The sequence below is a fragment of the Nothobranchius furzeri genome, chromosome 15, assembly GCF_043380555.1.
Source record: "Nothobranchius furzeri strain GRZ-AD chromosome 15, NfurGRZ-RIMD1, whole genome shotgun sequence".
Classification (NCBI taxonomy): Eukaryota; Metazoa; Chordata; class Actinopteri; order Cyprinodontiformes; family Nothobranchiidae; genus Nothobranchius; species Nothobranchius furzeri.
The window spans coordinates 48,677,592-48,693,809 of record NC_091755.1 but is presented as its reverse complement, the minus strand read 5'-3'; the positions used below and the strand labels follow the sequence as shown (position 1 = coordinate 48,693,809).

Here is a 16,218-nt window from a genome sequence, read left to right as displayed (position 1 = left end):
TGTGGTTTGTAAAGGTCTCACTTTGAAAATCTTTTAATTGGTTTTCCTGTCATCCATCCTTATAGATTTTATGTTAAGAAGATCTCGGCCCGTTATTGGCTCACCCCTCTTGGCCCGGTACCAGATAATCCCCATCATTCTGCACCAGATTTTCAGCAGCTTCTGTGTCACTTCCAGCAGTGGTTTTGGGTTTGTCGTAGACATCCACTTTAACCTGCGTCGCCTCAGAAGTGACCCCAATGTCGTCGTAGTTGTCCTCCTGTGGGTCGTCCACTTCGAAGGTCACACCATCTGTTAAACCCAAGTAAACCTCCGTAAGATAAAAGGCAGTCATTTTAATGTGCAAAGAAAAAAAAAGAATTGATTTAAATTGTTTAAAAACTTTCCATCGTTCTGGTTTTGACCTTCTTCCTGGATGGAGTTGTCTTTGGGGGCAGCTGCAGAGGAACCTGGAGCCGTCAGGGGCTGAGACTCGGTCACTTCATCCACATCGTCGTAACTTTCTCCATCTTTCTCCGGCATGAACTCAGATTCTGATCGGAATCCTGCAAAAACAACTTTTTAAAAACATTTTAAGATCTTTGTTGATCTTTAGGTTCCTAAGCTGCTGAAAATACCATCAATAATGTGTGAAACTTAATCAATGCCACAAGAGGTAAAGGGCAAGCTAATGAATTGGTACATTTTGAGACTCACCATCATGAGTAGACTGGATTTCATTGGATTTGTCCACATCTTCGTAGTTCCCACTTTCCCACTCAGATCCCTGGCCTGGCAGCGAATTTGCTGCTTTGAAAAATGCAAAAGAGATTTCAAAATAGTTTATAAAGGAACGGGTCTGAAGAGTTTATTGGACATCGGGCCTGTACAAGATACCGTCAAAACAGAAAAAACTAATTAAATATAACCTCGTGCACAAATTAGATGGATTAGGAAAAGTTTTCGGATTTAACTCTGGCTTTGAACTAGTCAGCAGCTGACTTGGTGAGGAAGTACGAGGAAAGGTTGCCCTCTAGAGGTGGAAAATAGGAAGCACCTGTTCCATTTGTTAAAACATGACCAAGTAACAACAAACTGATGCAGATGTGCAGAAACACCTCCAGCTGGATTTCAGTTTGTGAAAATATACCCACCTGACCTTCTGGATCTCCTGTTTCTCATGACAACATGGTATCTTACAAAAACGCCAATCAGTATAACCAGGATGAGAACAAATCCCACGGCTGTAATAATAGGTATTGGATTGGTTTTCTGGGTGGGACTTGGTGTTGTTCTAGATGGCTGATAGCCTGAACAAACAGAAAAGGAGTGAGTGATTAACTTTATCTTTCTATCAATGCATCAATGTTTTGTCTCAATCTCAGGACAACAGAGAAGAAGTACTGAAGATTGTGGTTACCTTCACAATAGATGGAAGCTCGGGTTGTAGCTTGACATTGTTTGATGCAGTACCGAGCATCCCGGTAAGTAGCTGGGCATTCCAGGCTTGCCAAGCTGGCCTGTAATAAAATGAAAACTCTTTTTTTTTTATTCATGAAACTTCTTTATTCTGATGTGGAACGTTACAGGATGCAAACACACCTCTTTGAATGGGCCCTCTGTGCTTGAGTAGTTGTACGGACCACAGCCGATCCTCTGACACAGGTTGTTCAGCGCGGGCTGATCCAAGTTTGCGTTGCACACTTTTAGGTACCGATTGATATTATACCTGATCTCAACCAGACCGCCGCATCTCTGTGTGGAGCTGAACTCAACACTCTCTGTGAAAAAGAACATTAAACATTCGAGGGGAACAAAAACTTGGTATCAATGTTACTTAGTGCATAATTAAGCATTAATACACCATTAAATAAAGTATTAACAACTGCTTAATGTTAATATTGAGTAATGCATTACTAAGCAGACAACTAATACCGGTTAACATCGGGAACCTTTAAAACAGACACTTTGTTTATTAATGCTTAATAATGCACTAAGTGACATTAATAAAGAGACCCTTAGTGTAACATGTTACCTAAATACTTACTAGGACTAACAAATAAAGCATGGTTTTAACATTTGGACCCTTTTAAAAGATGCTGATAAATTTGCTTAAACAGAGAATGTGTGCACACTTACCCGTGCAGGAAATAGAAACGGACTTTTGGCACTTTCCAAGGACTCTCTTACACTGACTAATGAGATGAATGTGGTCATCACATTGGACATAAAATTTCTCTGCATTGTAGGATGAGCCTTCCAAGTCTTGTTCAATGGCATTTCCACAATTCAGTTCTTGACAAACCCTGTGAGAATATTCGGTTTTCCACCCCGTCTTGCACACAGGAGAACTGTCTATCTTCAATTCTCCCGAACATTTTTGTGCAAGTGTGACCTTGGGCTTTGCTAGGAAGGAAAACGATGAAAAAGGTTTGTTTGGATGATTTTAATTATGGAACCAGCAGCAAGAAAAAAAGGAAAGAAAAATGTTTAAATTTTAATAAAATTTTTATAAACTTCAGATTCACTATTTATGCTACCCTGAGGCAGTCCACGTCGTTCAATAGTTGAAATGGTTGCCATAGTAACATCCTCAGTGAAAAATAACCCCCTGCCTTATCTAGTTATATACATGTCTACATGCAGGAACCAAATTTAATCATTTATTTCTGTTTTTTTACAACTAAGTAAAGTAAAACAAGATAGTTGTTTTGTTGCTGGTAACAAATGGCACGGATAACCTGGTTTACGGTCAAACTTAGGCCATGCTAATTACCAAAGAGCAGTTCAACCAAAATAGGATTTACCTTGACATTTTAGATAGGCCTTTTTCTCTGGCTTTGCTTGCAGCTTTTCTGTTTCACAGTCCCAAATACTTTGAGGATTACCAGAACACTTAAAGGTTTTCCCCCAAAGAGTCTCACTCTCATCCAACAACAACTCATTTGTTGATAAGAAGTCGCCACATCTCAAGTTCTGGCAAAGAATCCGTCCTTCAGCTTCAGTCCAGCCTTGACTGGAAACTACAGACCGTTTGTCCTCAGATGCTCCTTTCGAGTAGATGGAGACATCTCCTTCACAGGCATGGTCAACTTCCAAGGCCATCTTCTTCCACTCTGGAGAAAGCAGATTAAGAAAGTCACCCTCATTGGGTCGTCTAACTACACCCGTTCATTCCTAGGATGCAGACGTGTTCAAGAAAATGTTACGATGGGAGATACAAGATAGAAGCCACACAAACCAGCACATCGGAGGCCCCCTAAGGATGCTTTAGGTTGTTTCTCAATAGAAATTTGGCAAGTTTCCATTTTCCCTGAGGAACATCCTATCTTGATGGCACCATCCACCACTGGAGGTCCAAAGTAGTCGGTCACACTTTCAGCATCACCACACTTCAGCTCCCCACAGATGGTGTTTCGAGTTTGAGGATGTTCAAGCGAGTCCTTGGACACTGGTAACCATTTTCCATCATAACTCATCTCTATGTTACCAGAACACTTATCCTGGGACGCCTTGAATCTTGGCTTGACACTACCTGCAACAAGGGGGGACAAAAAGGGCTGTCTGTTATTTTACAATGCAACTGACTTCATTTACTTATAGGTCCTCTGCATTTCCCCCAAAAATCTTCTTATGCTTTAAAACGTGAGACTTTTAATAGTTTGTGTGTGAGAATGCAGATTTTTTTAGTTTCCTTCACTCTCAGTGTATCTCATAGCTATTTTTACACTTGGCTGAAGGTGCTGCGTGCCAAGTCAGGGCAGGCTACTGTCTAACCCTAACCCCCCTGACAGCTGACAAACTTTAAACAAAGTCAGAACCTCAGCAGTGGGACAACCCTCGGAGTAGAGTCATATCGAGAGGAGTCAGTTCAGGTGGTTTGGGCATCTTGTTAGGATGCCTCCTGGACGCCTCCCCAGGGAGGTGTTTCAGGCATGCCCTGCCGGCAGGAGACCCTTCGTCAGCCCAGGACACATTGTAGAAAGTACATCTCTCAACTGGCCCAGGAACATCTTGGGTTCCTGCCGAAGGAGATGGTGGAGGTGGCTGGGGAGAGAGTCCGGAACTCCCTATGCTGCCCCCACGACCCAGACCCGGATAGGCGGAAGAAGATGAGACGAGACAATTTTCTCGCCATGTCAAGATTAAATTCTTCCTTCAGTCGGCCATGAGAGACCCAGTGAGTGACCCTAATGAGCATCTGGTACCAGCTTTATATCTCTGTCCTGAAGTCAGTTCAAAATCAATATTTTGCAATAATAAAACGTTAGTTAGATTTTTAGGTGCATTGGTCACTTTTTTCATTTCATTGTTGTCTTTCAGGTTTCAGGCCTGTTTGTTCCATAAATAAGACCAATAAAGAGACAAAACGCTTCACAAAAACCAAATAAAACACATTTTAAATGTACTAAATACAATATAATAGATTTCCCAACAAAAAACAAAAAAAAATGCTCCTTGTTACCTGTGCAGACAACATAGACAGCACTTTGGTCACACCTTTCACCGTGCTCCATCAGGTTAAAGCTGTATGTGCTTGGGCTGGAGTAGCGTCCCCTGCCATGGAAACTTTTGAAAGAGATTTGGGTTTTGTCCTGCTTGTTTGATTCCAGGATGTCATTCCCACAACCCAGATCCCTGCACAGCTGCTTGGACATGTCGTTTGTCCAGGTGTCACCGCACGCACGCCCCTTTTTTCCTGCTGCAGAAATTTCCACAAATCCAAAGCAGCCACTGGATAGAGTCATATTAATCTCCCCTGTTGGACAACAAACCAAACAGCTGTTGGAGAACGTTCCCCAATGAAAGCATAAGGATTCATTCAAATGAGCAAAAACTCCAGAAAGGCTACCTGAGCACGTCACACTGGCGACGGTGTCATTGTGGTCAGGTGGAAGAGCTATGGCGTTGCACTCGAACAACGATGTGTCGTTGGACGAGCAGCGGCGAGATTCTCCCCATAGAGGTTCTTTCTTGTTGTGAAGGGAGACACTGAAGTTTAATGCCTTCCCGCAATGCATCTGTCTGCAGACTGTGTCTGCTGCTTCCTGGTTCCACGTCTCATTGGACCCAGAGAGCAAATAGCTTCTGTCGCCATGTTCTATCTCCACGAGGCCAGAACACGAGCCATTCAGCAGCACGACCTTGTGTTCTGCAAAGACGTTTTGTAAATGGATGGATGAAAAGGGAAGCTTTAAAGGAAAATGTATGATTACTGAAATAAGAAATAGTTGCATTTAATATTTTTCAAAAATGAAAGTGGCTTAGATCAGTACAATTAGCTTTTTTACCAATTTAAAATAATAAAAATCAAGAAAACCCTTGTGTGCATGGCCACGCTAAAACCCTTTAACCTCTAATTCTTAAATGTAATTTTCAAATATGTGTACTTAACTGAATGGAAATTTAAAACAGAATAGGTGACTGTATTAGTAATGCAGAAGGTACCCCAACTACATGTCCGTATAAAGTTAGCTAGACATCCTGGAAAGTATGTTGTCTCACTTGAAGCCCAATTATGATAAATGACACTGATGGTGATGAGCTACATTCTAGCCACAAACATGAAATAATGTGCAGAAAAACATCAAGGTTGGTTTGATAGTTTCAAAGCCAAAGGTAGATAAAATACAGGTGCTGGCCAGTAAATTAGAATATCATGAAAAGGTTGAAAATATTTCAGTAATTCCATTCAAAACGTGAAACTTGTACATTATATTCATGCAATGCACACAGACCAATGTATTTCCGATGTTTATTACGTTTAATTTTGATATTTATAGGTGACAACCAATGAAAACATCAAATCTGGTATCTCAGAAAATTAGAATATTCTAAAGGCCAATGAAAAAATGTTTGTTTCTCTAATGTTGGCCAACTGAAAAGAATGAACATGAAAAGAATGTGCATGTATAGCACTCAATACTTAGTCGGGGCTCCTTTTGCCTCAATAACTGCAGTAATGCGGCGTGGCATGGACTCGATCAGTCTGTGGCACTGCTCAGGTGTTATGAGAGCCCAGGTTGCTCTGATAGTCGTCTTCAGCTCCTCTGCATTGTTGGGTCTAGCGTATTGCATCCTCCGCTTCACAATACCCCATAGATTTTCTATGGGGTTAAGGTCAGGCGAGTTTGCTGGCCAATCAAGGACAGGGATACCATGGTCCTTGAACCAGGTGCTGGTGGTTTTGGCACTGTGTGCAGGTGCCAAGTCCTGTTGAAAGGTGAAGTCTGCATCCCCATAAAGTTGGTCAGCAGCAGGAAGCATGAAGTGCTCTAAAACTTCCTGGTAGACGGCTGCATTGACCCTGGACCTCAGGAAACAGAGTGGGCCAACACCGGCAGATGACATGGCACCCCACACCATCACTGACGGTGGAAACTTTACACTGGACCTCATGCAACGTGGATTCTGTGCTTCTCCGCTCTTCCTCCAGACTCTGGGTCCTTGATTTCCAAAGGAAATGCAGAACTTGCTTTCATCAGAAAACATAACTTTGGACCACTCAGCATCAGTCCAGTCCTTTTTGTCCTTGGCCCAGGCGAGACGCTTCTTGCGCTGTTTCATGTTCAAGAGTGGCTTGACACACGGAATGCGACACCTGAATCCCATGTCTTTCATGAGTCTCCTCGTGGTGGTTCTTGAAGCGCTGACTCCAGCTGCAGTCCACTCTTTGTGGATCTCCCCCACATTTTTGAATGGGTTTGTCGTCACAATTCTCTGCAGGGTGCGGTTATCCCTAGAGCTTGTACACTTTTTTCTACCACATTTTTTCCGTCCCTTCGCCTGTCTGTTAATGTGCTTGGACACAGAGCTCTGCGAACAGCCAGCTTCTTTAGCAATCACCTTTTGTGTCTTGCCCTCCTTGTGCAAGGTGTCAATGATTGTCTTTTGGACAGCTGTTAAGTCAGAAGTCTTCCCCATGATTGTGGTGCCTTCAAAACAAGACTGAGGGACCTTTTAAAGGCCTTTGCAGGTGTTTTGAGTAAATCAGCTGATTAGAGTGGCAGCAGGTGTCTTCTATATTCAGCCTTTTCAGAATATTCTAATTTTTTGAGATACCAAATTTGGAGTTTTCATTAGTTGTCACTTATGAATATCAAATTTAAATGTAATGAACATTGGAAATACATTGGTCTGTGTGCATTGCATGAATATAATGTACAAGTTTCACGTTTTGAATGGAATTACTGAAATATTTTCAACCTTTTGATGATATTCTAATTTACTGGCCAGCACCTGTAGTAGAAAAAAAGAGACGCATGCATGCTAAAAGAACATTGTACACAGTGAAAAACATGGCAGTCGGTGTTATTCTCCTTCTGGCTGGTTGTTTGTAGATAAATCACCTAAAATGTGTTTGGATTTTTGCTTTTACTTCTCAGTAGGAATGAGCCGGATACTCATTTCATATACGAGTATCCGGTACGGATAAAGGATGTTTGACGAGTACGAGCAAGAAACGAGTAAAACTCGTAAATATCTGTAATCGTGCTGAAGGAAAATCCTCATTGGGTAACTGACTGTCTTCACGCTCTGTGATTGGCCAGTCAAATGGAGCGCCCATTTGACTGGCCAATCCCTACACACAAAACTCTGCAGTCTGGAGCTCACAGCTCAGTCCGCGTCCGGTCCATCCACGCACACATACAGTAACGGAACTCTGTGCTTGCTTCACTGTTCACGTTTCTCCAGTATTTCCTAGGTTTTCTTCAGTTTGCTTCTTTTTAAAGTTACTTTAAAGTCATTTAAAGTAACTTTTTTCGTAACGTACGTGGTACATTTGACAAGACAGCTGAAAACGGCTTGTGCTGCATCAGTCACTGCCTCCGCTCTGGTCGGGGTTATTTTTTTTCCTCTTTCTCTCTCTCCTCTTCTCAGGATCCACTCCCTCTTTCCTATTCACTCTATCTTTCTTTACATTTTTTAACCACAATTGTCTATTTTTTGCTCATTTTAAATATATTTTAATCATTTTCTAAATTCGTTTTTCTATTTTACATGTTTTGTTTTTGTGAAGCGCCCCGTGATTTTTATCTTGAGAGGCGCTATAGAAAAGATCTTTTCTTCTCTCTCTCTTAATTCATGCACTTAAATAATAATGTTCTGATTTTATTGAAAAACTTGTTCTGTAATAGTTCCTTTTACTATTGTGATCAAAAACATTTAATCTCAACTCTGAGGCTGCTCTGTAAATAGTTTTCAAATAAACAATACACAACTTCTGATCAGACTTAAAATAACGTATTGATGTAAACTACACCCACTTCTGGGTTAGGCCATGCCCACTCCGAGTACAGATACAGATAATTTAGATGATTGAACAGATACTGATACAGATAGTGGTGTACTCGCTCATCCCTACTTCTCAGGTTCATGCTATAAATTAAAGTTGTTTAACTTTTGATTTATGTTTACCTTCATAAAGTAAACCACCATTAAGAATCAACGGAAACGATAGAAAAGAGAGAAATTCTCACCCTCGCAGGTTATTGCCAACGGATCATCAGTTGGGTTTATTTGGTTGGGATCAATGCAGTCGTGTATGTGTGTGATCGTTTTTCCTGAGCTGCATTTCATCTTGATCAATTCACTTCCACCCTTGTTGAATTTTAAAGCGTTATCTCTACTTTTGTCACCGCAGTTCAGCTGTCGACAGACAAAATCTGAGTCTTTCTTAGACCAACTGGCTTTACTGGCTTGTTTCCACCGGCCCTCGCTCTTGACCATCAGTTTCCCAGCACATTTTCCGGGACCGTCCACCAGTTTCATGGCCATGCTTTCTGTATCAAAAGGAAAAAGGTCAAAATCAAAATGATCTGGAAAGCCTTTCTAAACTTTGTATTTTATTTATGACAACTCCACACCTCACCTGAACAGATAACCTGAGGTACAGAGGGACATTTTAAGTTCACGTGTTTAGCTCGGCAGTGCCACAGCGACGCCTCGCTGCCTTCACACTTCACGTGGTCCATCAACCCTGGTTCTCGTCTCCGTCCTGCTGATTGTTCTGATTGTTTTACTGAATGTTTTAAAACCTACAAGAAAAAATTTGAGACACGTCAATCCCAAATAAAGGCTGTGGATTGGCTTAAATCAACCAAAATACGGAACATGCAGGACAGAAAATAGTTTTCTCATAAAAATGTATCTTTAAAAATATTTAAATCATATTTAAGATAAAAAAACATTCTATTTGATAGCTTTGGTACGTAGCGTGATGTCATCAAGGAGAGGAGGAGATTTCGAAATTTGGATAGCTTTAGCTCCGCCTCCCCTTCAGAAAAGAGCCAAGAGCCACGCTTCAAACAGCCTCATAGCACTAACAAGCATGTTTTCAATGTGTTCCTGCTCAGACACACCTGATTCTAACTGCAGCCTTCATCTGGTTCTGCAGGAGCTGTGAAACACTCTATTCAACTCTGCAGAGTTCAAGCTGGAAAACATCTCAAATCTGAGCTCTATGACTTCCTCTTTGGGCAAACGAGTCAGAAAATGTAACAGCCCTCCCACTGACTTCATAGGTGACCCCATCACCATCAACCCTGCTCATTGGTTAAATTTCTTTGCGGGGTCACCTGTGAAGACAGTGGGAGGGTTAAATGAAAATGAATACAGAACTAGATTGTTCTTGGACCATGAATTTGTTTCTAAAATATTTGAATAATGTTCATAAATAAAAGGATGGATCAGGGGCGGGGAGGAGGGACTTTGGGGAAATTCTTTATATCATCGAACAGCGTCAGGAAGTAACATTTCAGTACTTTATGAATGAAACGTTGAAGTAACTTACCCAAGTTGTATAATGTAGTTCCATTAAACCAGTTGCTTGAGGGTAATTTAACATTATGTATATTATGCTTTACATTTAAACAACTGGGTTCAGTGGAACCAGTTGACATAAGTTACTTCAATGTTCCTCTTCACTTTGTAGCTTTAAATTGTAAGTTACCCTCAAATCAACGTTTCTGCTGATATACTGAATGAATGAGTGTGCATTTGTGCTGTAGACATGTGCTAAAATATAAAAATTCTGCCCCTTCAGTGTTAAAAGTCTGCTCTTGAGTTTGAGCTAGCCATCAATACAGGCTAAAGCTGCGCCGCCACTTTGGCGGCACCAGCTGGCTACGCCCTGGTGCCTTGGGAAGAATCACAATCACAGTTAAATTAAAATAGCTGGATTCATCATCTTAGCATTAAACTTACTGTCCCACACTTTAGCTCTGAGCAGACTATTTTAGCCTCCTTTTCAGTCCAGATGGAGCCGCAGACGGCACGATCGGTGCCGTTCCGCCGGATCATGACCTCACCATAACACTTCTCTCCCATGTCGTTCTTCAGAAACACTTCGACTCTGTCTGGAGGGCCAACACCAGATCTTTAGCCTGCATCTGGACATGAAGTGACATGGAGACTGTATATTTATTGAAATCACATGAATTAGGTTACCTGAGCAAGCCAGGGATTGGTTCAGCTGGTCGTAGACACCAAAGGTGCCGCAGTGCATTTGGCTGCACAGCTTTGCCGCATCAACTTTGTGTTTTTGAAAAGGTTTCCATTCGTTGTCGCTTAGTTTCTCCAGCTGTCCGGAGCAAACATCAGCCTGGTTTCCTACGAGCTGCAGGACGTCGTGGCCTGTTTAAATACACCAGCACTGGTATTTTCACAGTTTTGCACGAGTGCATGTGCATGCGTGTTTGGGAGTGACTTTGTTACCTTTGCACGAGATGGAGGCGGGCGATTTACATGTGGTTTGTTGTTGTGCACACTGCCACAGATCAGTCACATTATTAAGACCCGAGCAATCGATCTTCATCCCCGTCTGCTGCTTTTCATCCTTCGTCCACTCGTGATTCAGCTTCTTACTGAAGCTTCCACACTGCAGGCTTTCACACAAACGCTCCGCATCTGCCTCGGCTTCATTTAGGAGAAAAATTAATTGTTTAAATACTTCTAGAAAGTTTTGCTTTCTGTCTAAAACTAGAACCGTTCTAGAGTTGTGATACATTGGGGTGGATGTTGCATATTTGCTATCTGTACTCTTTTTTTAACTAAGTTTCCTACTGTGAACACATCCAGGATTCTTTTCTGCTGACATTTCTGCAAAATACAGATAAAACTGGAAAAATTTGAATCTGGTGCAAAATTTGTTTATGTCAGTAAAACAACCTAAAAGATTGAGCTAATCCCTGAGACAGACTCGTTCCATGCAAATCCAGATATTTCAGCCTTTATTTGTTATAATTGGGATGATTGTGGCTCACAGCTGATGAAAACCCCACGTTAAACATGTCAGAATATTGTGAACAGGTTCAACATTTAGACTACTCAACCTGCAGAGGGTTCCTGAGCCTTTAGATGATCTCTCGGTCTGAGCTGAATTACTGTATTCAGTGGACTTTTGCACCCTTTTCTAATGTTTCCAGTTTATAATAAATAATAGTTTAATAATTGAGATTCTTACAGAATTTGTCGTTGCAAATGTAACCTTCATGTTTCCCGTTGACAGAGTACCAAACAGCTCCTTCACATCGGTGTGGTTTCAGCTCGATTTTGATTTTATCTGTGAGGAAAAGTTTTCAAGGCCACAACAAAAATGTTTCTAATGAATCTTTATTAGAAAACTCCTTCAACAGTGTTGGGATTTAATATCTGGCTAATATTAGGCCTTTTTCCGTTGCATCAGATGTTGTGAAACAGAAAGAACTTACATGAACATCTGACCTTCTTCACCGTGGGTTTCTGATAGAAGCTGACTCCTGGGCCGGGCCAGTTGGGACAGTCCCACAGGTTGCTCTCATTACCGTCACACTTCAGCTCGTTGAGCCAAACCTTCTTCTTCATGGACCTGCGAACACTTCTGGTTGAGTTCTCCACCGGCGTCCCACAGTGAGTGCTCCTGCAAACCACCTCTTCGGTGGTCGTGTTCCAATATTTGTCTCCAACGTAGCCCCACTCGCCGTTATACGAGACCTCCACATGACCTTCACAAGGACCCTGGCTGCTCCTCAGGAAGAGACGGAAATTATCTGGTGGAAAAGCAGAAGGTTTGTGGCTGAAACTGCGGGAACTTGATCCATATCGCGGATTTCATATTTTAGGTTTCAGTAGAATGAAGGTTAACACTTTTCAACGAGGGTTCCTGTTCATCTTTTGCTAAAAGCTACAAAAATCTTTTAAAACTTTTCCTTTAAATAAACAATAAACATAACAAATGGATTTTTCATAGCGTCTTTTCAGATCTCTCTTTGGGTAACTGCTGTCAATCTTTTTGGACAAACTTCTCATCAGGCATGGCTTTGGTGAACGGTTTCATCCTCAAGCTGCTTCTGTAAAAATAACTTTAAACCACATAAATACAAGTTAAATTTAGGATCATCCATCCACTGTCAACCCGCTTGTCCGCCGGGGGGGGGGGGGGGCTGCTGCCTATCTCCAGCGGTCATTGGGCAATCAGGCGGGGTACACCCTGGACAGAGCCAGTCCATCGCAGGGCAACACAGAGACACACAGGACAAACAATCACGCACACTCAATCCTAAGGACAATTTAGACAGACCAATCAACCTAACAGTCATGTTTTTGGACTGTGGGAGGGAGCCGGAGAGAACCCACGCATGCACAGGCAACATGTAAACTCCACGCAGAAAGATCCCAGGCCGGAAAGCGAACCCAGGACCTTCTCGCTGCAAGGCAACAGCTCTAACCACTGCGCAGCCCATTGAGGAACAGGAATAAGATTTGCAATGAAAACATCTCGAAACTGGACAGAAGTTTGAACCTGAATATAATCCAACCAAATGTCGTCTGGGGTGCCCTGAAAGGTCAGATGGGATCTGAAAGCATCAAATCAGAGTTTATACATCCTAACAAACTCATTATTGTATGGGTGTCCAAAATGTGGCCAACGGGCCTTTTGTGGCCATCAAAGTGATTTTTGTGACGCCTGACAGCGACACAAGTTCTGTTTAGAGGCTGTTGTTGCACAAATGTACCAAATATTTTAACCACATCATTAGTTTCAAGTTTAATTTGATGTTCACTAAAAGTAGACTTATTAGCACTACTGATAAATGTTTATTAAATATAGAAATCCTGGAAAAACTGACCCAGACCCTGTTTTAGTTTCTGATGACCAATAAACAAAGCAACAAATCCAAGGAAACTGATGGGGTTTTTTTTCTAATGAGACAAACATTTGTGACCTTTTAAAAAACCAAATTAATTATTTTCATCAAGTTATAACATTTTTAAGACAGAGCAAGTGAAATAAAATCACAGAAAACATATGAAAACAATTGTTTAGATATTTCGTGTGAAAAATATCTAATTTTGTATCTTGCAAAGACTAATTATCCTAAATGTAGCTTAATGAGTGAATAAATTATATAAATGAAATTAATTCAAGAGTTTTTCCATCATGACTGAGCCTGGTGAAAGGCGTTTTAAACCTGATCAAGTGGTGAAAATAACAACATTTCTATCAAATAACAAACCTTTTTAATGCATTTATGTCCTTTTAGGTGAATATGGGGAGGAGTTGCATATTATGTACGTGTCCAGTTACCAATCAAAAATCTAATTATTGAGAAAATTGTTGAAGACTTATTTTTCTTTTAGTTCCTTAATTAAAAATTATTCATCAATCATTTGTGGAGTTTGTGAAATCTGGAAAAAAAACTTTTTATTTCACAAAGTTAATTACAACATTTTTGTTTGCCATCTTCACAGCAGCTGCTGCACAAACGTGACTAGCAGAGTAAGTTTTTATTAAACTAATAATAATAATAACAACTTGCCTTCTAAGCTGACGGGCTCAAAGTGAGTGAAGGAGTGGAGGAACAGGAGAAGGAACCACATCGTCACCACAGCTCATGACTCAAGACTGAGACTCAGATGATCTCAACCTGTTTATATTGACGAGGGAGTTCGCGCCAAAAATAGAAAGAAGCCAAAGACGGCCCATCAGTGATTAGAAACAGACTTTTATATAAAATACTAATAATGATAATAATGAATGGATTAAAAATAATAATGAAAATGTGAATTCTGTAATATGTGAAGACTGTGCTTGTGTTTCCTTACAAATAAACCCTAATCAATGCTTAATTATGTAAAACAGTGAAACATATATAAAGGACTATTTACTGTTACACAAAAATATAAACACCTCTGGAAAATGCAGTTTTGTCTTCGTGCCACAAAGTCGGCTCTAGTAATTTGGGAATTTCAATAGAATTAAATATTTAAAATGTGTGTTTTTCTCCTGCTTAACAGGTGAGGAAAACATCCCGAATCACCACAGGAATGTGTTTTATTTATTTATATAATTATTTATCTATGTATTAATTTATTTATTTGTAATAAATAAAATTTTAATAATTTATTCACATTTCCCCCCCAAAAAAACTATTTTCCTCCAGGAACTGGTTTAAATCAAAACTTGACCGAACATTATTATTAATTGTTGATATTTTAAAATAAGATGCAAACTATAATTTTGAATAAAAATTAAAATACTTGAGGATCCTGCATTTTTTATGATAAAAAATTAATTGAAATACCTTTTTAGAAGGGAAATACATTGTCCCTCCTTTGAGTTTCACCAAAAAAGAACCATTTTATTTATTTTAGTACACATAAAACATTTAAATTCTTATTAACATGATATTCCATTACTTTAAAAATATTTTCCAGTACTTATGAATTACGTGAATACAAAAGATTTAAGGGAGTCACACATCAGAGAAATGTCAAAACTAATGATGTTCTTAGAAAGGATGGAATATTTTATCGAGAGATAACGAAAAAGTAACGACATCCTGCCTGAGTTTATCAACCAGCATCTAGAAGCTTTTAGAAGTGATGCCAGGAGGTTTAAACATTCGTGTGCTACGCTAATCTGCTGCACAGTGACCGGTATTTTAATTTTGACAGAACATCACTGTTCTCTTCCTTAAAGCTACTAACACAAAACCCATTTTATTCATGCCTCTTAACAACATTCTAACATAGCTAAGCATTTATTGTGGAGATTTGCATATTATGAATATTAATGAGGAAGTCCTAGAACTCATGTAGCCAGGTATCCCACAAAATGAAGACGTTACGGTTTGTTCCATTATCCACATGGATGTGGAGATGAACGGCAAAGTGGACATGTACAAATCCTCTGTTGTGAACATATGTTTGTGGATGTAAATAACTGAGGTTTTAGGCTTGGCCACATCAATGTCTGCAACATAAATGCTCTGAAAGGACGTGTGAGACCTGTGTTTACACTCGCTCGTTGTTTTTAGCTCAGTAACTGCTCTAAGACCACACACCAGGGATTGCCCACCACCAGTTATTCTAAAGAATGTGTTTTGGCGAAGATACCAGAGATTTAGGGAAATACTGGCACCCAGAAGCTTGGCACGCCTATGGACTCGAAAATGCCGTAACACTTTACAATAAGGCTGCCTTTATTAATGCTACTTAGTGCATTATTAAGCCTTAATAAACTGTTGGATAAATGATTAACAACTGCTTAACCATATTGTGTAATGCAGTGGTTCCTAACCTGGGGGTCCCGACCCCCACAAGGGGGCGCCAAAGCCTCTCAGTGGGTCGCCAGGACCGCTCCACTTTAAGGGGGTTAAAACTTCATTTATTACTTGTTTATAGCCTACATTTTGCTCACTTTTTTTCATGAGTGAAAAGTTTACCGATATTAAGACAGGAAATAATTAGTACAGAAAAAGTAACACTTTTAAGAACATTTTGCTTTACAAGAAACAATGTGTTCAGAAAAGTAATACAAACTGTCAAGCACATTATGCTCTGTTTGGTTTTGTTAATGACTTTGTTCTGTACTGGAGCCTACTATTACTGTTATCTATTGAATCAAAGCATATTAAAATGTGCTTGAACAATTTTATCATTTCTTAATAATGTTTGTACTGGAAGAGAGAATGGGAGGGGGTCATCAAAAATGTTCCTGGTAAAAAAGGGGTCCCTTGGGAAAAAGGTTGGGAACCACTGGTGTAATGCATTAATAATCAGAGCCCCACCTGGCCCTTGAGGACACTTAATAGTTAATAATGGTAATAAAGGGACCCCCTATTGTCTCTTAGCGATGGTAATAAAAGGACCCTTAATTGAAATTACATGTGTGCAGCTGCCTCCTGTATTTGAGTTTGTGTGAAGTATTTGTGCCAAGTTTATTGCGGCATGTTCACAAGTTGCAATCTGAAAAAC

The 16,218-nt window shown here is 40.3% G+C and overlaps 1 protein-coding gene across 2 annotated transcripts; it reads right to left on the bottom strand.

Annotated features, from left to right (window-relative positions):
• Positions 1-14,059, bottom strand: LOC107373594 (antigen WC1.1). 2 transcript variants are annotated; one of them, XM_054738197.2, is made up of 19 exons: positions 13,779-14,059; positions 11,691-12,008; positions 11,444-11,542; positions 10,696-10,896; positions 10,429-10,614; positions 10,186-10,337; positions 8,852-9,017; positions 8,460-8,762; positions 4,832-5,131; positions 4,445-4,738; positions 3,221-3,514; positions 2,787-3,095; positions 2,119-2,385; positions 1,582-1,760; positions 1,400-1,499; positions 1,134-1,289; positions 697-786; positions 405-557; positions 1-291 (listed from the first exon to the last, which is right to left on the bottom strand). In XM_054738197.2, the coding sequence occupies exons 1-19, from the start codon at positions 13,837-13,839 to the stop codon at positions 101-103; spliced, it is 3,819 nt and encodes a 1,272-aa protein (XP_054594172.2). In that variant the 5' UTR covers positions 13,840-14,059; the 3' UTR covers positions 1-100. The 2 variants fall into 2 exon arrangements, with proteins under 2 accessions (XP_054594172.2, XP_054594173.2); XM_054738198.2 differs by having other exon boundaries at positions 405-545.
• Between the last annotated feature and the right edge of the window lie 2,159 nt (positions 14,060-16,218).